The sequence below is a fragment of the Procambarus clarkii genome, chromosome 43, assembly GCF_040958095.1.
Source record: "Procambarus clarkii isolate CNS0578487 chromosome 43, FALCON_Pclarkii_2.0, whole genome shotgun sequence".
Lineage (NCBI taxonomy): Eukaryota > Metazoa > Arthropoda > Malacostraca > Decapoda > Cambaridae > Procambarus > Procambarus clarkii.
Window position 1 is genome coordinate 3,503,881 of NC_091192.1, and position 23,649 is coordinate 3,527,529.

A 23,649-nucleotide genomic window follows, 5' to 3' on the forward strand; every position below is an offset into this window, starting at 1 on the left:
CGACCAGGCCTCTGCCCCCAGGATGCAGCCCGTGACAGCTGACTAACACCCAGGTACCTATTTTACTGCTAGGTAACAGGGGCATAGGGTGAAAGAAACTCTGCCCATTGTTTCTCGCCGGCGCCCAGGATCGAACCCGGGACCACAAGATCACAAGTCCAGTGTGCTGTCCGCTCGGCCGACCGGCTCCCTAATAAGGTGTAAATACATTCTACAGTTATTCACTTCTTTTTGTTCACCTTGAAAACGAACATGACTTTTGGTGAACTCCTCTTCCAGCTGAACCCGGATGCACGAGCACTAATAAGAGGGATAGAAGCCTTAAACCAGAAAATAGTTAATATGGAATATGCTATCATATTCAATGAGACATGTATATTATATACAGTATAGTGTACATGCATTGTAATAACAACAAAAACAGTTTTCTTGTTTAAAGAGTACAGTATAATAATCTTGTCACTAATATGAGCACCATATTTTGAGTATGGCAATGTTTAGCACTCATTTTATTATATAAATTTATCAAATTACACACTATTTTTATCAGGATGTTGACAATAATAGCAACATTGTGCCTAGAGTTAAGTAATGTGAGTAACATTTTGTGACGTATTCTGCTGCATCATTATTGCGTCATCTGCTGGGACTTTCTGGCTGCAGTGTGTGGGCTGTCCTTGGACTCTTCATACACACCAGAAAGCCTTAATGGTTCTTAATTGTGCATGACAATGTATATAGTTATATATAAAGTGTTTATACAATGCAATAACAGCAAAAACAGAATATTTTATCGTTCGAAACAAATAACAGTGTGCATCTTTGAAACAAGAATATATCTGTGCATACCTATGATCAACATTTCCAGTGATACAGATAATATTATTTTCAGCCCATTGTATCATTGCTCTTGAAAAAACCATGGTAAAACATTTGAAATATTGAGAAAACGTTAGAAAAACTGAGAAAACAGGCTCAACATCCCCACGGCCCGATCTTTGACCAGGCCTTCTCGTTGCTGGATTGGTCAACCAGGCTCTTGGACACAGCTACTTGCAGCCTGACATAAGTCACAGCCTGGTTGATCAGGTGTCCTTTGGAGGTGTTTATCAAGTTCTCTCTTTAACACTGTAAGGGGTAGGCTAGTTATGGCCCCTTATGTGTAGTGGAAGCGTGTTGAACAGTCTCAGGCCTCTGATGTTGATAGAGTTCTCCCTCAGAGTACCTATTGCACCTCTGCTCTTCAACAGGGGGGTACTCTGCACATCCTGCCATCGTTATCGTAGTACCCACATGACTCAAAGGGACAGTTTGGAAAGCTCCCTGATGCCCTGGTGCAAAATGTCAACCTACCCTGACTGTGCTCACATAAGCCTGTCCATGGCACCAGGAGGATCTTGCCTTCAGAAGGAATTGAGTGGAATAGTTCACATAATAATGTAATTTGTAAATCCAAAAAGTGGCTTGCATTTAATGATTTCATGTTAATATTCTAACACTTTAATCTTACATTTTAGGGAAGATGGCGCAGTGCTCATGAATTAGCAGATAACTTACGCATTGGTAAATTACACGAGGACATAGAGGTGTATCACATGGACGTACCTTTACGAATCATATTTCACTGGGATCCATTACTCACACTGCTGCCAAAACTCATACATCAATGGACAAATAATGAAAAACAGAGGCCAACCTTGCTGCTATTAGGTGAGTATTTAGTAAAGATGACAAATTAATTACAGTTGTAATCCTGATGCTACACAGCATTATTCTGTACTATTTGATCCAACAAGGCAAAATAATTTAGGACATGTTCAATTTCATGTTTAAAATTTGTAAGTTACATTATAAAGATTTTTTATAAAATAAATATATATTTATGCTTTACTACTGTACTTTAACCCTTAAATTGCACATCGCATCATATGATGCTTTGACCGACTTGCAGTAAATTGCGCATCGCATCATATGATGCCTTGGAGTATTATGCACGATTTAAACGGCCCGCGGATACACAGGGTTCACCACACCTTCATCAGGGCTCTTGTAAACAGACGCCATTTTTTTTTTAAATCATGGGCCAAATTCCCGGGTGTTAGGGACCTCAGTATTGAGTGAGCTACCAAGCCTGATGCACGCAGCATAAGCTCACAGCACTGCTGTTCAGCTTGTGACCACAGCATCGCCTAAAAATGCCATAATATACTTGTTCATGCTATTACGTAGCGATGATATTATTACAGAAGACCCCTGACTGTGATAAAACTGACCAGGGTTCTGATAATAGCAGGATTGTGGTGATATTTAGCGCTGTGCTCCATGGAGGGAGGAGTAATGCTGTGGGAGTGAGGGTGGTGGCATTGTCTTCTGATTGTGTATGGCCACCTTTTATTGACTGCACTCACCATACCAGCTTAGTGGTTCGCTATGGTGAACACAAATGTAGATACTTATATATAACGTGTGTATAGAGGGTATAAACAGCAAGAGGAGTAGGTTGGGAGCCGCCATTTTGGTGAGGGCGGTGGCGTCGTCTGCACGACTTATCATGTTTACTGGTGACCACGATGGTCTTTGGGCACCATACCAGTTTACTTGCACAAGTATGGTGAATAAAACAGGTAGATACTTATATATAATGTGTGTATATAGCATAATAACACCACAAATAGTATTGTTGGAGGAGAAATATTAGTGCGCCTGGCCTTGAGAGCGGCAGCCATCAGCTGACTGTGTGAGGTCCTACGTCTTTGTGCCTTTACTCACCATACAAGCTTAGATGTACAGTTATGGTGAACAAAACATGTAAATACTTATATATAACATCTGTATATAAAAGCAAAAACAGTATGGTGGGTGGAGAATGGTGGCAAGTCAGGTGAGGTGAGGGAGGGAGGGAGTGGCAGCCAGTGGCGGGCTGCCACTGGCTGCCATTGCCACTGCCACTCAGCATACCAACTTAGTGGTTCGTTATGGTCAACACGAATGTAGATACTTATATATAGCGTCTGTATATAGTGAATAAAAGCAAAAACAGTATTGTGGGAGGAGAATGTGGGTGAGTCAGGTGACTTGAGGGAAGGAGGAAGTAGCAGCCAGTGGCAGGCTGCCACTGGCACTGCCACTCAGCATGCCAACTTAGTGGTTCGTTATGGTGAACACGAATGTAGATACTTATATATAACGTCTGTATATAGTGAATAAAAGCAAAAACAGTATGGTGGGAGGAGAATGTGGGTGAGTCAGGTGTTGATTGAGGGAGTGAGTGGCTGGCTGGTGTGTGGCGGTCACTCCTCGTTACTTTTTGACTCATAATAGCAACTTAGTGGTTCGTTATGGTGAACAAAACATGCAGATACTTATATATAACCTGTGTATATAGTGTAATAACCAACAAAGTATTTGTTTACTGTTTGATGAACATAATTGAATCAACAATATGCACACCATATTTTTGAGTACAGCGATGATTCATTCATTTTATTATATAAATACTGTATATCACACTACACACTACTGAATAATATTACAGCAAAAAACTGTAAAATATCAATCAGAGACATTGAAATAATTAGGTAATTATCTCTTTGTGGCAACTCCAGCCTGACAGCTGGCGAGCAACAGACTGCCTTTGACGCACGCTGAGTCAGCGCCTGATTTTGCCAGACTTCCCCACCCTATAGCGGGCAATATATGCCACTTACGATTTTTTTATTATTTTTCCCATGATCAGTGAAGACAAATTAACAGGTTAGGAAGATATTTTTTTTTTTTTTTTTTTTGGTATGCGCCTGTGGGTGTTGAATGGTATATAGCCATGCGCCATTTTAAGGGTTAACCACCATGCTGAGTGGCCTTAAAATATGACACCCCGTTGTGCGTCAAAAATAAATTCTATGCAAAAAATTATTTTCTCTTGCAGTCTCTGATCATGGGAAACTAAAATAAAATATTGTATGTGACATACTTTAGCTGTGATGGAGCTGGGAAGTTGAGCAAATTATGGGCGCTGAGCGTTGAAGCGCTCAGGGACACTCGACCCTGTCACCCCGTGCGGCGGCAGTTGCCGCGAATATAGTTTTTCACAATTATTTTATGTGAAATTTGTTATTTTGAATTTGTTATTTTATTTATGCAAGATATTAATTGTTTTTTTTCAACAAAAGCTACATATTAGTCTCTGCAAATGTATATTCTATCGTCAGCAGAGAATAGGTGAGCTCAAAATATTTCGTCTTGGCTAGCTCTCAGTGACAAGGCTCGATCGCCATTGTTGTGGCATGGCCGCCACAGCCTGTGTTGTAACATTAAAAGTAAGTCAATTTACCAATTTTATTATAGTATTACAAGATATTGTTTTTTTTTCAACAAAAGCTACATATTAGTCTCTGCAAATGTATATTCTATCGTCAGCAGAGAATAGGTGAGCTCAAAATATTTCGTCTTGGCTAGCTCTCAGTGACAAGGCTCGATCGCCATTGTTGTGGCATGGCCGCCACAGCCTGTGTTGTAACATTAAAAATACATTACCTGCACTGTTCAGGGTAAATCAAAACACATCTCTAAAATATTATTGAGAAAATATTAACTTGCTGATTGATACATGAAATATTTTGCAATACAAAGGAATGAATCAATTTTTTCCCACCCATCTGGGCTTGATCAGACCGTGTTCACACATCATCCATGCAGCAGCCAACAACTGGCTTAATCGTCGGTGTGGCACTAAATTGGAATGCAATTACACAATGAACTTTATTTAATTTTAGTTATACAGTATAAAATATATCCTACCTGAATGTTACTTGAAAAATTACCCGACCCGACTTAACTTCGGAAATAACGGAGCTCCGTAAATAACGACTAGGGCTCAGCCCCATATAGGCTGTTAAATTGAGTGGATACTTATATATAACAGTATATTCAGCAAAAACAGTTTGATTGATCATAGAATGTAATATACATATCACAAATATGAGCCCTATAATTTTGAGCATAGCGATGTTCCATCATTGAACTACCGTATATAAATTCCACAAATTGCACACTTCTGAAGAATATTACAGCAAAAAAAAAAAACAAAGAAAAAAACAAATGAAAAACACAGTATCCACTCAATTTAACGGCCTCTTTTAAACCGATCTGCCGGTAATAACGACCGGTTTGGGAGATGGGTATCTGGAGCCTCGTATACCGGTCTGGTGGTCGATATTACTGACGGTCGGTTTGTTTTGGCATCAGCAGCCCCCTCATATGGCGACCAGGCCACCGACCTCGATCATCCAGAGTGGTATATTAAATCTTAACTTTCTTTTAAAATGATTCAGTTTTATGAAGAAAATTCTAATTATTAATAAAATATTTTAAAACAATTGTTATTAAGCAAAATTCTTTGTTTTCTTATTAAATACCTTTTATAGTATAGGCAATAGGTATTTTTTTTTCCCATGGACCTAGAATGTACTGCGCGTGGCCATGTGACCGCTTTGTTTACTGTGAACTTGCGCGGCTGAGAGCAATGTCTCAGAATATTAGCCAGAGAAAATCAGATTCAGACAAAAACAGATAAATTCATGATTTCAACGGTTCGTGAAAGCACCCACTGGGAATTCAACAAGTCATGCAGCATCCACTGGCAACAAGTGCCCTACAAGCCATGCTGCACCCGCCGATGCTGAATTCCCATTTACAAGTTGTGCAGCCTCCGCCAGCAACGAATGCTCTGCAAGCCATGCTGCACCCGCCAATGCTGAATTCCCATCGACAAGTTGTGCAGCCTCCACCGGCAACGAATGCTCTGCAAGTTATGCTGCACCCGCCGATGCTAAATTCCCATCGACAAGTTGTGCAGCCTCCGCCGGCAACGAATGCTCTGCAAGCTATTCTGCACCCGCTGATGCTGAATTCCCATCGACAAGTTGTGCAGCCTCCACCGGCAACGAATGCTCTGCAAGCTATGCTGCACCCGCTGATGCTGAATTCCCATCGACAAGTTGTGGAGCATCCGCCGGCAACGAATGCTCTGCAAGCCATGCTGCACCCGCTGATGCTGAATTCCCATAAAAAATTGTGTAGCCTCCACTAACGATATAAAATATGTTTGAAAGGCATATAAATTAATGTAAAATGTGTTGATAGAGTACAGTATTGTAAGTGTTAATGATTATTTAGGCCTTGACAAAAAGATACTGTACAGTGTAAATATACAGTAGAAATAATTTTCAATTGTGAATTAGAATTAGAACTCGTGTGAATTAGTAGTAAGGCTAACTGTTGTGTGAAGTGAATGCCTGAAAATATGTGTACATACTGTATGTACCCTGTATACAGTACTGAACAATATGAAACAAGCGCTGCAGAGGATGACGTAATCTTCACAGCTTCGTGATCTTCAGCTTCATTAAAAGTAAGTCAATTTACCAATTTTATTATAGTATTACGACATATTAATTGTTTTTTTTTTCAACAATAGCTACATATTGATCTCTGCAAATGTATATTCTATCATTAGCAGAGAAAAGGTGAGCTCAAAATATTTTGTCTTGGCTAGCTCTCAGTGACAAGGCTCGATCGCCATTGTATGGCCTGGCCGCCACAGCCTGTGTCATAACAATAAAAATACATTACCTGCACTGTTCAGGGTAAAACAAAACACATCTCTAAAATTTTATTGAGAAAATATTAACAATCACTGACTGATACATGAAATATTTCACAATACAAAGGAATGAACCAATTTTTTCCCACCCATCTGGACTTGATCAGACCGTGTTCACACATCATCCATGCAGCAGCCACCAGCTGGCTTAATCGTCGGCGTGGCACAAAATTGGAATGCAATTACACAATGAACTTTATTTAATTTTAGTTATACAGTATAAAATATATCCTACCTGAATGTTACTTGAAAAATTACCCGACCCGACTTAACTTCGGAAATAACGGAGCTCCGGAAATAACGACCAGGGTACAGCCCCATATAGGCCGTTAAATTGAGTGGATACATATACATATGCAATACTACATATTGCCGTATATACATATACCATACAGTATATACATATACTGCATATACACACACACACATATGTATATACCTATCTACTTGTGTTCACCATAACGAACCACTAAGTTGGTATTGTAAGTCCAAACAACAAGAGTGGCCACCACACACCAGCCAGCAGATGCCACCCCATAGATGAATAGTATTAGTGGCTTCCATGGTGGTGTTTCGTGGTGCTGGTGGCGGCAATACAAGGAGTACGGGTGAATTCGTGAGGGAGGACTGTGATAATTTTGTACCACACAAACCATAATTTGATGATACGTACTGATGTTGGTGTTGCACCCACTATCCCATATACAGATGAAGATATGAGTGAAAGTTAATATTTTATAGTTTATTTTGATGAGCCATTCATGCTACATCTTGCTGACAAAACCAACAGGTATGCAATACAACTGCAACTTACTACTGGTGGCTTATCACCTGTTTCACATATGACACGATGGAAGGATACCACTGAGGCCGAATTGTACGTGTTCTTAGCTCTGTGTCTGCTTATATAACATTCCAACATTCCGTTAAACACATAATTCAGGATTATTGGAACAAAGACTGTGCTGTTCTAAGTCCAGTGTTCAACAAGTACATGTCATGCAACAGGTTCCTGATACTTCTACGGTGCCTACACTGAAAACTTTGCAAATGTTTTTCAAAATTATTATCCTTGGAAAGTGCAAAAAGTGTTCTGTGATATCAGACAAAAATTTTGCAATTACTTTGTACCAGGACAGAATTTTGTCATTGACCTTTTCCTAGATCTATTTAAGATTACCTTACACTTCACAAGCCTGGCTACATACCACCTACAGGAACTAAAGCCAAAGGTGAACGTGAGTGCGCTGTTTGCAAGCACACAGAACGAAGAAACAGTAAGCGAAAATCTGCGTGTACCATGGACACTCGCTTATCCGGAATCCGACCATCCGGAAAAACGCCCTTATCCAGCTAAAATCGTGGTCGGAGAAAGTTATCTCACTATCCGGCCAAAATGTCCATGGGAGCCGGACCAGCGGCTGTTTGACCAGATAAAAAATCTGAGCCGGTTAACTTGCAGCCGATACACTATCCGGACAGTCAGCCGGACAAGCGGTGAATTGTCCGGATAAGAAAGCCAGGCGGCGGGCCGTACTGTATTAATCCCATACGGCTGTGGCTCAAGGCACATGGTGTAGGAGGGGGTGGGGTGAGTGGGTGGTGTCGGGAGAGAGGGGGGAACACTGGGAGGGACAACCTAGGAGATAAGTGGGATGTGGAGGGCCCTATACACTACAGTACAGGAATTATAGTACCATTAATTTTAGAACAATTCATCATAACCAAAAACAAAAGAAATACTAGTAATTATGTAATAACAAATATACAAGTATCCTAAAAACAGTTTGCACAGGCTGAAGTTTCCTTAACCCTCAAACCGCTAGGGGCCCAAATGGAATTCACACCCACAGGCGCAAAAAAAAAAAAAAAAAAATCCAAAAAATTCTTTCGTCTTATAGAAGTGTTCATTTTTGTTCCCTGACCACGGAAAAAATAACAAAAAAATCGTAGGTGGCATATTTTAGCCGCAATAGGGTAGGGAAGTGTGGCAAAAAAGGGGTGTTGGCAGAGCCTTCGCCAGACGAGGTCTACTCCGCCCGAGCTGTCAAACGGCAGTTGCTACAAATATATTATTACCTAATTATTTCAATGTCTCTGATTGACTTTTTCTTAGTTTTTTTGCAGTAATATTATTCCATACAGTGAATTGTGGTATATTTATATTATAAAATGTGTGAACCATCGCTGTACTCAAAATTATGGTGTGAATATTAGTGATTCAATTATTATGTTCATAAAACAATAAACAAATAGTTTTGCTGTTGTTACACTATATACACAGGTTATATATAAGTATTTGCATGTTTTGTACACCATAACGAACTACTAAGTTGGTCTTGCGCGTCAAAAAGCAACGAGGAGTGACCGCCAAACACCAGCGAGCCACTCACTGCCACTCCCTCCCTCAACACCACCTCACTCGCCCTCATTCACCTCCCACAATACTCTTTCTGTATTTATTCACTATACACAGACGTTATATATACGTATTTACATGTTTTGTTCACCATAACTGTACATCTAAGCTTGTATGGTGAGTAAAGGCCATAAGACGTAGCTACTCACGCAGTCAGCTGATCGGCGGCCGCCCTCAAGGCCAGACGCACTAATATTTGTCCTCCAACAATATTGTTTGTGGTGTTATTACGCTATATACACACATTATATATAAGTATCTACCTGTTTTATTCACCATACCTGAACAAATAAGCTGGTATGGTGCCCAAAGATCATAGTGGCCATCAGTAAACAACATGCCAAGTCGTGCAGACGACGTTCCTCCCTCACCAAAATGGCGGCTCCCAACCTACTCCTCTCGCTGTTATCTCACACTATACACACGTTATATATAAGTATCTACATTTGTGTTCACCATATCGAACCACTAAGCTGGTATGGTGAGTGCAGTCAATAAATGGTGGCCACACACAGTCAGAAAACGATGCCACAACCCTCCCTCCCACAGCCTTACTCCTCCCTCCATGGAGCATAACGCTAATTTTTTTTTTTTTTTTTTTTTTTTTTTTTTTTTTTTTTTTTTTTTTTTTTTTTTTTTTTTTTGAGATATATACAAGAGTTGTTACATTCTTGTACAGCCACTAGTACGCGCAGCGTTTCGGGCAAGTCCTTAATCCTATGGTCCCTGGAATACGATCCCCTGCCGCGAAGAATCGTTTTTTCATCCAAGTACACATTTTACTGTTGCGTTAAACAGAGGCTACAGTTAAGGAATTGCGCCCAGTAAATCCTCCCCGGCCAGGATACGAACCCATGACATAGCGCTCGCGGAATGCCAGGCGAGTGTCTTACCACTACACCACGAAAACTGTTTAACCCTTAACATGCTCGGGGTCTAATATCCTGCTATCCACACAGGCGCATGTCATTTTGAAAAAAAAAAAAATTTTTTTTTTTTTTTGCTAATCTGTTAAGTTCTGTTCACTGATCACGGGAAAAATAAAAAAAAAATTCTATTGTACTTACTTTTGTTGCAATAGAGCCGAGAAGCTCTGCGATGACGTCACAATCTGCATGGTTGCTCATGCAGTACACGCCCGGGAGATGTTGCGCGCGGTCCTCAAACAGCCAGAGTTGCCACAAATATATTTTCGCGCTATTTATTTACAATGTCTAAGCGCATTTTATCTAATTTTTTTTCACTAATTGTGTTTCAAATACTGTTTGAACATATTTTGTATCAATAATTGTTGCATATTTGAGTATACACAGGCGCACACAAATGTTTTCAATTACGGCAATATAATATGTCATTACAGTCTATTATATTATATGTTCTGCTTATATGTTTACATATTTACACACTCGCACACGCTATACACACTTTGAAGCACACTTAGAAGATTTCTAGACTGTGGTAGTCATTGAAGCAGTCGACAGCACATAATGGGATACCACACGTTTCACACCATGTTTGCACAAGCTTCCGTTTCTTGTCTCTACGTGTCGTTGTTTTACACACCAAGCAATCACGTTGGGCTATTGCACGCTTCACACCAGGTGGCAAATACTTAAGTTTGTGTGCTAGGAAGCCTTCAGTGTGAGCGAGGCGTGGAGTACCAGCATGCTGCAACAGTGGGTTTATGATGGGCCGCTGAATACCTGGGACATCTTTTGCAAACTTTCCTAATAACTGTATTGCAGCATCAAATACAAAGTCACGGAAAGTGGGCTTACGTCCAGTTCTCACAAGGTACATGTTGAAACAGTTCAGCATGCTCATGTCCACAAGATGGAAGAACACTTTTTTCGTCCACCTACATGTCTTCCGCACACACTCTGCAGTGCCAATCATCATGTCTGATTTATCAATCAACCGCATGTTGATATTATAGTCTAAAACACAGTCTGGCTTATATAGTGGTGCGTTTGTTTTATGGCTCACTTTCCCACTGTTCACCATTGTTCCATCATGAATTGTTGTCAACAAGTTCACCTCTCTTTTGTCTTTCCACCGAACTGACAGAATGTTATCACTTTTCCTTCTCTGACACTCACCAACTGCAATGTCGTTGTCAAACACAGGCATTTCCCTTCGTTGTGGCTTTACTGTACCAACCAATCCGGTTCTATTTTCTAGCAAGAACCGAGCTAGCAAGGGACTTGTATAGTAATTATCTGTGTATAAAATGTGTCCCTTGTTCATCCACGGAGCCATGATGGTCTTCACTACACTCCCCGAGAATCCATGTTCGTCGTTACCGGGAATGTCTACATCACTAGCCGAGTACAGAATCATGTGTAACACGTATCCTGTCTCACAATCACAAAGAACAAAAAATTTCAGGCCAAATCGGTTTCGTTTTGAGGGAATGTACTGTTTGAATGGAACACGTCCCTTGAAAAGTATGAGAGATTCATCAACCACCAGCTTCTGTGCTGGTACGTAAAAATCTCTGAATTTTCCAATAACATCGTTCATGTAGTGCCTCACTCGCCACAGTCTATCATCAGGTGTTCGGTCCTGAACACTTCCAAAATGTAGACACCTGAGGAGTATCTGAAACCTGTCTCGTGACATATATTTCCCGAATAAAGGTGTTGGTATTGTCTTGTCCTTGCTCCAATAGTCATTTATTGCATGTTTGTGACAGTGCTTCATCAACAAACAGAGTGCCAAAAACACATACATTTCCGCCACTGTGGTATTTTTCCAACGCTGCAGTCGTGAAAATTCTGTGATTTCCCTCTCAATCAGGTAAGCAGCATGCAGGTTCGTTTGGTGTACAATGTATTCCATGAGTGGTTCATCATAGAATGCTGTAAAATATTCCATCTCAGCCATGTCCTCACCTTGATTAGGGAAAAGGTTTGTAATCCCTACATCATTATCGTCAAAGTGAGGAATATTAGGAATAAAATCGTCACCATCACTCCACTCAAGTACACCAGGCGTCCTGCGAGATGCAGAGGAAAGACGGCGAGGAAGCGATGCATACCGGCGACCAGGAGCTGAATACCGTCTGCGAGAAGCACGGCGGCTACGTGCACGTGAGGTGGGTGCACGTGAACACGAGGGTCTTGGTCCCTCATGTGGTGCTATGCGGTGGCGCTTGGCTGGGCGAGATGCTGCTGACGCGACAATTTCTCGCCCAGTTACACCACTGGTTCCAGCCACAGGCTCAATAAAACTTTGATCTGAGTCACTAAACCCAGAAAAGGAGTCACCTCCCTCTGACTCGTCACCCTCAAACAGAAAATATCCACAGGAACTGTGAGGTCGTGGTAGAATTGGGGTAGAAAATGGGCGAGGAGGCATGGGAGAGCGTATAGGCCTCGCCATGGCATGGCGGTCATTCTCACTTTCACTGCTGCTGCTACTATCTCCCGACAACTGTGTATAATCCTCATCGTTGTCTGAATCGTCAAACACACTTTCTTCACCTTCAGAGAATAATTCGTGGGCTATTTGCTCTGGGGTGAGGGACTGAGTGGTGCGTGCTCGTGAGGCGTTTGACCGTGCGCTCGCCATGGTGACTCTCGCTAAACTGAGGCCTCCCATGCCATTGGAGCGTGAGCTGGATTTTTTTTCAAAATGGCCGCTGTTTACTAGAGCCCCTGGGCAGCGTATGGGACCCCCCAGCTACACCGCGGGCCATTCAAATCGTGCGCGGTACCCATACACTTCATATGAAGTGAAGCGCAGTTGACTGGTAAAACGATTTACACTTCATATGAAGTGATGCGCACTTTAAGGGTTAAATATCACCACAATCCTGCTATTATCAGAATCCTGGTCAGTTTTATCACTGTCAGGGGACTTCAGTAATACTATCACTGCTAAATAATAGCAGTATCATTTATATTATGGTATTTGTAGGCGATGCTGTGGTCACAAGCTGAACAGCGGTGCTGTGAGCTCGTGCTGCGTGCGCCAGCCTTGGTGGCTTGCTCAATACTGACGCTGTACCACCCAAGAATGTTGGCCTGGATTTTTTTTCTAGGTGGCATCTGGCAACTATCGGTCGTGGCTGTACTATAGCTGCCCCTATCCCAGGCGGGGCGTTTAAATTATAGCGCTAGACACGAAATCATATATAAATGATGTGCGCGGTTTCGGTTTTGTCACTGATATCATGTATATATGATATGCGCGGTTTGAGGGTTAACCCCTTAACTGCGTTGCCTCCAAATATGACACCCCTGCAGTGCGCAGAAAATAAATTCTCTGGAATTTTTTTTTTTTTTTAAGTGTCAAAAACCCTTCCCTCAGTATAGGTATGTAAAAAAAAAAAAAACGAAATTGTACTTACTTTGGCTGCTATGGAGTCCGGAAGTTGGGGGCGTGATGTCATCATTCCCCGTGCGCCCGTGACATACGCTCCCGGGGCCAGTAGGGCTCTCGGGGCGGGGCGCGCGAGTTGCCGCGAATATATTTACGTTCATTTTTTGCACACAGTTCCCAATACAATTTAATTGTTTTTACGTGCCAACCCAATGTATAATGAACACTACACTATATTATGCCAGTAGAACATCCGTACTGTCCGTAGACACTGTTGCGTGCATCACAAACAAGTTCACTTATCCTGCACAATTTCCAATGTATCATGCCTAATAAATTTAAATTTACTTTATATACACGCTGTACAGTATCACACACTATATACACACACCATAAACACAGTACTCCACGAGTGTGTGATATGCAGCGAAACAGCCAACGGCACAGAGTGGCACCTTACACTCCACGCACCAGGTGCTGATGCATCTTCGCTTTTGTTCTCTGTGGGTAGTGTTCTTGCATACTATACACACACGTTTACCTTTTTCACGTGATGCTATGCCTGGCATATACTCGAGCATATGTACTCCGAGGTTCTCATTACCCCTCAATCTGTCAGGAGCTGCATGTGGCATTGTTGCTTGCATCCCGCGCAGTACAACAGAGCCCTCCTTGCCATATTTTACTAGCAGCTGTGACACAACACCAGCACTGAATGTACATATAGACGGTCTCCTGCCAGATTTTACTAGGTACATATTGAAGCAGTTGAGCACTGCAACATCCATGAGGTGGAAGAAGAACTTTTTCGTCCACTTCACAGACTTGCGTACGCACTCCACTCCACCAAGCATCATGTCACATTTATCGACGAGGCACATGTTCACGTTATAGTCTATGACACAGTCTGGCTTATACACAGTGTTGCATGTCTGAAAGTAGACTTTTCTACTGTCCAACACGGCACCAGTGTGAATCGTAGTCAGCACATTCACCTCGCGCCTGTCCTTCCACCGCACTGACAGCATATTGTCACACTTGCGCAGCTGGCACTCACTCACTGCTATACCTATACCGAACACCCGCATTTCCTTCCTGTGGGCCTTCACAGTGCCACATACGCCGCTGTTATTGGCAAGGAGGTATCTGGTCAACAAGGGGCTGGTGTAATAGTTGTCGGAGAACAGTATATGCCCCTTGTTCAGGAACGGTTCCATCAGGGTTTTTACGACACTGCCAGAGAACCCGTGTTCATCTTGAGCTGGTATGTCGACGTCTGTACCAGAATATAATATCATGTCCAAGACGATACCAGTCTCACAGTCTCACAGCACAAAAAACTTCAGTCCAAATCGGTGCCGCTTTGATGGGATGTACTGCTTGAATGCCAGTCCCCCCTTGAACAGTACAAGCGACTCGTCAATAACCACATTCTGTGCAGGTACAAAATAATCCCTGAACTTCCCTCTCATGTCACGGAACATCTTCCCTACTTTCCACAGTCTGTCGTGTCTGTCCTCATTTGCATTATTCTCAAAATGCAGGCACCTGAGAATCAAGAGATACCTATCAAGCGACATGTACTGGTTGAGCACGGGTGATGGAACAAGGCTGTCTTTGCTCCAATAATTCTGGATGACAGCTTTCTCAGAGTGCTTCATCATGGTGAGTGCCAGAAACACGTACATTTCGTCGATTGTCGTGTCCTTCCATCGCGTGAGGCGTGAGGCAGGTAAAATGCCGTCGTCTATGAGGCTGTGAGTGAACTTGTTTGTCTCAATCCCAAGATGCATCATGAATACATTGTCAAAATATGCCAGGAAATATTCCATGTCTGCCATATTATCACCGGTATATGGGAATAATGGTGTAACACCAACATCGCTATCATCAAACGTTGGTATTTGAGGGACAAATGTGGCGCAATCCTCCCACACAAGTACACCAGGGGGTTTGGTGTTGGGGCCCACGAGCACCAAGAACACGGCTACGTCGTCTGCTGCTGCTGCTGCTGCTGGAGCTGCTTGAGGGTATGCTAGTCGCTGAGGCAGATTTACTTACTGTAGGCCTACCATGAATAAATAATGTTGAGGGGCCACTGTCGTTGTCATCCACATGCTGTGAGACACGCTGCCGCCTGCCGCGGCATGTTGCTGAGGCAGCAAAACCCCGCCTGGTAACACCACCGCTGCTCGTACTCGGGTCGTCCACACTACTCGTATCGGAGCCAATGTCACTGAAGCCCGAGAATGATTCGCCACATGTACTGTCACTGAATAAACTACTAGCGTCTGGGGACATACATGATGGTGGTGATGATAACGGTGTTGACCCAGGGCGGCGAGGCGCATGTACTGTACAAGCTTGCCAAATCTTCCAATTCCGTCTCTCTCTCACTCGTATCAGATCTCTGAGTAAGGTCTTTCTCTGGATCATAGTCTAGGTCATCATCCATAGCACCGTCATCATACAAAATATCGCATATTTCCTCCTCAGAGAGTCGTTTTCCATGACCGCGGGTCACCGTGGAGCGGGAGCTCGTAGAGGATGCGTCAGACATGGTTGTTGCTGTGAAACTGAGGCTCCCCACAGCCGCGGGGTATGCTGGGATTTTATTTTAAGATCATGGACGATCACTGGGGCCCCTTACCCACCCATACCATACCCGCGCGCCAGTTTTGAATGGAACATGAAAAATAAAAATACCCGGAGGTGCGTTGCGCAAACCAGATGTGGGCCTGCAGGCGCGTTGCACAGTTTAAGGGTTAAAAAATATTGTGAGTTTTTTCCTCCTGGCGGCCTATGTAACGTGCCTCCCTGCCCCAAGTGGACCTGTCCAGGCCTGGTCAAGCCCTGTGCTCCCGTCCCTCGTGTTATACCACAGTGCCACGCCATGCTGTCTGGCAGCAGCATCAATCGTTCTGGAGGTGTTAAGAGAAAGAAGGTTGTTCTAATAATTAACCCTTAAGCTGCTAAGGGGTCCTGAGGAGATTTACACAAGGAGATCTGAGATTTACAAGGAGATTTACTGAGGAGATGTGCACAAGAAAAAATTAAATTCTAAAAAATTATTTCGTCTTCTAAAAATGTTAACACTATCACGCTCCCCGCGAGCGCGCCACAGACTTTGACATCATGGCCTCTTTGGTGCGGGCGAGCGTGCGGCGACGCCTAAATGTGTATACTCGTTTCAGTTTTCTCACCTTAATTCTGATGCTACATCGTTCGTTTTGGTATCATTGTGTTTGCAATTAAATTCCCTGCAAATGTATATGCATATAATGTCCAAAAGCCTGGCAAGACTCCCCACAGCAAAGCCTAAAGTCGGAAAAGTTACGCGTGAGCACCCAAAAACAGTAAAAAGTTTATACTCGTTTCAGTTTTCTCGCCTTAATTCTCGTGCTACGCCTCTCGTTTTGGTATCATTGTGTTTGCAAATGAATTCCCTACAGGTGTATATGAATATAATGTACAAAAGCCTGGCGTGCCTCCCCACAGGAAAGTCTAAAGTTACCCGTACACGAGGACCAATTTGTACACTGCAACCTAATGTGTATACTCGTTCAGTTTGTTAACATCAATTTTCGTGTCACGTCTTTCATTTTGGTATCAAAATGTTCCCAATAAAAAGGCGCATATTTTAAAACTAGTCTCATAAAAATAGAGCAATAACTGGAATTTTAACAAATATTATAATTCTTGAAGCTCATCATCATAATTATTTATATCTTTATAGTGTTCTGACATAAATTTTTGTGTTACATCTTTCATTTTGGTATCAGATTGTTCGCGACGTAAAGGCGCGCATTTTAAAACTAGTCCCAACATAATAGAACAATAAATAGAATTTTAACATATATATAAAATTTTGACTAAAAACCTATTTATAATCATAAGTGTTCGGACATCAAGTTTCATGTTACATCTTTCATTTTGGTATCAAATTGTGCGTATTCTAAAGGTGCTTATTTTGATACTATTCCGAGATCAATTGGATAAAAAATGAATTTTATACAAATATTTTTGTAGTGGACGCAAGTCCGGTCCTCGGTTAGGACTCGGGAGAAAAAAAATGAACGAACATCAGGTCCAAAGTGACCGATACTGTTAATTTGTGTTCCCTGAACATGGGAAAAAAAAATCATAAGTGACATATTTTGGGCGCAATAGGCCGAGGAAGTCTGGTAAAAAGTGGGCATTGACAGAGCGGTCGTCAGAGCCGGTCAGCGTCACCCGAGCTGACAGGTTGGAGTTGCCACAAAGATATTATTACCTAATTATTTTAATGTCTCTGATTTTTTCTTAGTTTTTGCAGTAATATTATTCAATAGTGTGTAGTGTGATATATTTATATAATAAAAGGGGTGAATCATCGCTGTACTCAAAAGTATGGTGTGCATATTAGTGATTCAATTATTATGTTCGTAAAACAATAAGCAAATAGTTTTGCTGTTATTACACTCTATACACAGGTTATATATAAGTATCTGCATGTTTTGTTCACCATAACGAACTACTAAGTTGGTATTGAGAGTCGAAAAGCAACGAGGAGTGACCACCACCAGCCAGCCACTCGTTGCCACCCCCTCAACAATGCCTCACTCGCCCATTTTCTCCTCCCACCATCCTGTTTTTTATTTTATTCACTATATACAGACGCTATATAAAAGTATCTACATGTTTTGTTCAACACAACTGCACAACTAAGCTGATATAGTTAGTTCAGGCACTAAGAGACGTCGCTACACACAGTCAGCTGGTGGCTGCCTCCCTCACTCATTCAAGGTCACACGCACTAAACTTTCTTCCTCAACAATACTGTTTGCAGTGTTATTACACTATATACACACATTATATATAAGTATCTACATGTTGTATGCACCGTAACTGTACACCTAAGCTTGTAGGTTTCCCAAAGTGGCCACCCTCCACAGAGCCAGACACGTCATGCAGACGACGCCACCTCCGTCACCCAAAAGGCTCCTCCCAATATAATCCTTTTGCTGTTATTACACTAATTCACACATTACATATAAGTATCTACATTTGTGTTCACCATAGAGAACCACTGAGCTGGTATGGTGAATGCAGACAATAACAGGTGGCCACACAGTCGGTAAACAATGCTATCTCCCTCCGTCCCTCAGCAACACTTCTCCCTCAGAGCTAATTATCACAATCCTGGTCATTTTTATCACAGTCAGGGGTCATTTGTAATACTATCATTGCTAAATAATAGCAGTTATACATATATTTTGACATTTTTCGGCAATGCTGTGGTCACAAGCTAAACAGCAATGCTGTTCGCTCATGCTGCGTGCGCCAGCCTTGGTTGCTCCAACAGTACTGTGGCCCTCACACCTGAGAATATTGCCCACGATTTTTTTTTAAATGGCATCTGTTTACAAGAACCCTGAGGAAGCTAATGTGAATCCCGTGTAGCCGCGGACCATTTGTATCGTGCCTGGCACCCTATGGCGTATATATACGCCACACTCACAGTGGGACATGTTACTCATGGTATATATATACGCCATGTGCAGTTTACGGGTTAAGACAAGTTACGTGTTATACAACTTTGTGAAAATGGCTGGTCGACTTCAAGTGTTACCAAGGAATTTAATATAGGCACTAGTACTGTTTCTGATATAAGGAAACAAAAAGATCAATATCTGAAAGACATTTCAACCAGTGAGAGTGAAGGTGCAAGCACTAGCAGAGGTTGTGGTAGAAAGACTATGAAAACTTTGACGCATGTACAGTTGGATGAGGCTGTGTACAAATGGTTTGCTCAGCACCACACAGTTGGTGTGACAATTTGCAGCCCAGAAATACAAAATGCTGCAAGCAGGTTTGCAGCAAGTCTTGCAATAAAGGATTTCCAAGCTAGTGAAGGGTGGGTTGCAAGGTTCAAAGGGAGGCACAATATTGTAAAGAGGAAAATTGTCAATGAAAAATTAAGTGCAGATACAAGCAGTGTAGAACCATTTAAACAAATTAAGAGCATACATTTTGTCAAATAATTTATATTCTTATCAAATTTATAATGCTGATGAAACTGGGCTGTATTGGAGGAGTTTACCAAAAGAAACTTTAGCAATGAGGAGTGAGGCTTGGGAGCCAGGCCGTAAGGTCAACAAGGACAGGCTGTCAGCCATGACGTGTTCGAATGCCGACGGCACAGACAGAATCACGTGTGCAATTGTTGGCAAATCAAAGAAACCAAGAGCCTTGCAACATTGCTTGGACAGACTGCCTGTGAAATATTATAACTCAAAGAATGCATGGTTTACACAGGAGATCTTTCTTTCCTGGTTTCATGATGTGTTCTGCAGGGAAGTTCGTGACTATCAAGTTAAGAAACTCAAAGTAAGGCCAAGCAAAATTCGGGCTTTGCTGTTGCTTGATAATGCACCTGCCCACCCCAGAATTGACATGTTAACCTCACATGATGGCAAGATAATGTGTATGGCACTTCCTCCTAATACAACCTCTCTCATCCAGCCTATGGATCAGGGAGTTATCTGTGCCACGAAGAAGTTGTACACAAAAAAAAGATGCTCAACGAAGTTTTGGTGATTTTTCTCTTCCGGGAGATGTGGAACTCGGTGTGGGCTAAAAAAAAAAAAAAATTGAGAATTTGAAGAACTATATAATCAAGGAAGTCATCTATAACTGGGCCAAGGTGTGGAGTGAATTAAAGGAATCGACTTTGAAGAATTCCTGAAAAAAACTCCTCACGTCTATGGTCAGCAATGAGGAGGATGAAGAAATGAATTTTGAAGGATTTACAGATGAAATCCATGGAATGTTCAGAAATGCTGGCAAAAACTTCGAAAGACAGGATGTGATTGATTGGCTTGAAAGAGATGCCCATGACCCAGGATATGGTGTGATGAGTGAAGACGAGATTCTCCAGTCTATTACTGGTGAGGTCGACGAAGAGGAGGAGGATGATGAAGGCAGTGAAGAACCAACACCAATGACCACGAAATACAGTTTACTCATGACCTATGTTGATGAATTAATTAATTTTTCATCCAACTGTGCTAATCCAGAAGTTGGAAACATGTATCAGTACCTGAGACAAACCAAAGAGCTGATCATACAACGGGCCAATGAATAAAGAAGGCATGCTAAACTTGATTCTTATATGGTAAGAAAATCAAGCCAAGTGCCCTCAACCAGTGAGGCTTTAGCAGCTGGCAGTCAAAACTAACTTTGCTTTATGAACTGTACAGTAATTTTAAGTGTTAATTTTAATGTTGTGTTAGTATAGGTTATGTAAATTGTCAAGAATTCTTAACTTCAGGATGTGTGGCATCAATCAAGAAGACGAACACCAACAAGGTAAGTTGAGGTTTCTAGTTGAATATTTAATAATTATATGTGGCAAGGCAATTCAAATTATGTTGTTTGTAGTATAAAAATTGTTGGAAATTATCATTTTTGAACTCTGAGGTGAAAAAGTACTCTAATCCGGAAAGTGTGATTATCCGGCTGGGGGTCCTTCCCATATAGTCCGGATAATCTACTAGAGACAGTACCTAGTGCATTGAGTGAAAAGTCGCGCTGTGTACCATGGACTGCTTCTTTGATTATGACTCACTTCCGAAGTACTGTGTGTGTAATACAGTGTATGTCTATGTAAATAGTGAGAGTGTACATAGTGTAAATAAATTGAATATTGATCAAGTAATATTGTGACAATAAAAAAAATTTATGGACACATTAGTGACATATGTATTACATTTCCTTGGAACATTATGAACATTCTACTGTGTACATATTGTAAACAACACAAATGCGCATCAGATACAAAAAAAAAAAAGTAATTAAAATGCATTGAGAAAATTAATGAAAATATATTTGTGGCAACTCATGAGTCTTGAATTGCCCGCGCGACTGCCTCTGGGAGCTTTCTGCATGGGCGAACAAATATCGATAATGTCACATCGCATCTTCTCCATGTCGCCACAACCAAAGTAGTTTTTATACACGTACATGTTCAGGGAAGAGATTTTAACTATATAGACAACAAAAATATTGTGGGGGGGGGGGGAACACTTCAATTTTTGAGCACCACCAGAATGTCATAATAAGAGCCGTGCAGAATGGAAGTTAAAGATCCCCTGTTCTCTGCACCTCTATGAAGGCTGGGTGGGGGGCAGGTTCTGAACCTTGGTTCCCATTAGACTTTTAATGACTCACAAGGGCCTGGTGTGACTCAATGTGTGTGAAGGTAACCAGAGCAGCTAGTAACAAAGTGCCACCGAGTTGCTCCTACAGAAAATATCAAACTATCATTTAAACACAACAATTTACACAGGCAATACATAAAAAAAGTGAAATAAAACTTCACCTTAAGATTCATGCTCAATGAAGGAATCAATATCCATTACACTGTAACAACTTAGAGTACAGTATCACCACAGGTTAGGTTCCTTTATGTAATATAACTCTGGCTTTTACAATAATTGTAAATCCTTAGTTTTATAGTTTTGGTTTAGATGACAGATGATCTCATTTTTTATCAAATAAATTATTAAATTATTAATAACAAAATTTCCTAGTCAGTGACAGTTCATTATAATACAAAATTTATGATTTAATGATGCTATCATCATGCAAAAGTTTAATAACTATCTCATCAACAGTATTTCCAGATATTTTAGTTTAATTTATTTGTGACAGAAAAACCAGCATTGAATGTATTGAAACTCCATTTTCTGGGTGAACCCCAGAGGCTTCCTGAAGCTATCTTAACTGATATAGTGCTTTATTAGTTTGGGGTCATCAGTCACAGGAGTCCTTTGCCTACCGAGAACCACGACCCAGACCCTGGACCCGGATTCATAAAGCAATTACGCAAGCACTTACGAACGTGTACATCGTTCCTCAATCTCCAAAGGATACCTGATCAACCAGGCTGTGATTCATACGTCAGGCTGCGAGCAGCCGCGTCTAACAGCCTGGTTGATCAGTCCAGCAACCAGGAGGCCTGGTCGACGACCGGGCCGCGGGGACACTAAGCCCCGGAAGCACCTCAAGGTAGCCTCAAGGTAGGTATCTTTGACATCTTTCGTTACATTTATTAACCCTTTACCTGCGCGGCCTATATATATGACACCCGCCAGTGCGCAGGAAATAAATTCGCTTGAAAAAATTCTTTTGTTTTTTTAACCCTTAACCCTTAAAGTGCGCATCACTTCATATGAAGTGTAAATCGTTTTACCAGTCAACTGCGCTTCACTTCATATGAAGTGTTTGGGTACCGCGCACGATTTGAATGGCCCGCGGTGTAGCTGGGGGTCCCATACGCTGCCCAGGGGCTCTAGTAAACAGCGGCCATTTTGAAAAAAAATCCCGCTCACGATCCAAAGGCATGGGAGGCCTCAGTTTAGCAAGAGTCACCATGGCGAGCGCACGGTCAAACGCCTCACGGGCACGCACCACTCAGTCCCTCACCCCAGAGCAAATAGCCCACGAATTATTCTCTGAAGGTGAAGAAAGTGTGTTTGACGATTCAGACAACGATGAGGATTATACACAGTTGTCGGGTGATAGTAGCAGCAGCAGCAGTGAAAGTGAGAATGACCGCCATGCCATGGCGAGGCCTATACGCTCACCGATGCCTCCTCGCCCAGTTTCTACCCCATTTCTACCACGACCTCACAGTTCCTGTGGATATTTTCTGTTTGAGGGTGACGAGTCAGAGGGAGGTGACTCCTTTTCTGGGTTTAGTGACTCAGATCAAAGTTTTATTGAGCCTGTGGCTGGTACCAGTGGTGTAACTGGGCGAGAAATTGTCGCGTCAGCAGCATCTCGCCCGGCCAAGCGCCACCGCATGGCACCACATGAGGGACCAAGACCCTCGTGTTCACGTGCATCGACCTCACGTGCACCCACCTCACGTGCACCCACCTCACGTGCACGTAGCCGCCGTGCTTCTCGCAGACGGTATTCAGCTCCTGGTCGCCGGTATGCATCGCTTCCTCGCCGTCTTTCCTCTGCATCTCGCAGGACGCCTGGTGTACTTGAGTGGAGTGATGGTGACGATTTTATTCCTAATATTCCTCACTTTGACGATAATGATGTAGGGATTACAAACCTTTTCCCTAATCAAGGTGAGGACATGGCTGAGATGGAATATTTTACAGCATTCTATGATGAACCACTCATGGAATACATTGTACACCAAACGAACCTGCATGCTGCTTACCTGATTGAGAGGGAAATCACA

At 42.1% G+C, this 23,649-nt stretch overlaps 2 protein-coding genes across 3 annotated transcripts in view; one reads left to right on the forward strand and one right to left on the reverse strand.

Moving 5' to 3' along the window:
• Coq8 (ubiquinone biosynthesis protein COQ8, mitochondrial) overlaps positions 1-23,649 on the reverse strand; it is a 350,169-nt gene that overhangs the window by 254,642 nt on the left and 71,878 nt on the right. The window lies entirely within an intron of this gene.
• LOC123755708 (uncharacterized) overlaps positions 1-23,649 on the forward strand; it is a 90,976-nt gene that overhangs the window by 26,606 nt on the left and 40,721 nt on the right. The window contains exon 3 of the mRNA XM_045738440.2: positions 1,518-1,710. Coding sequence (XP_045594396.2) covers positions 1,518-1,710 — 193 coding nt within the window. The remainder of the gene's footprint in view (positions 1-1,517; positions 1,711-23,649) is intronic.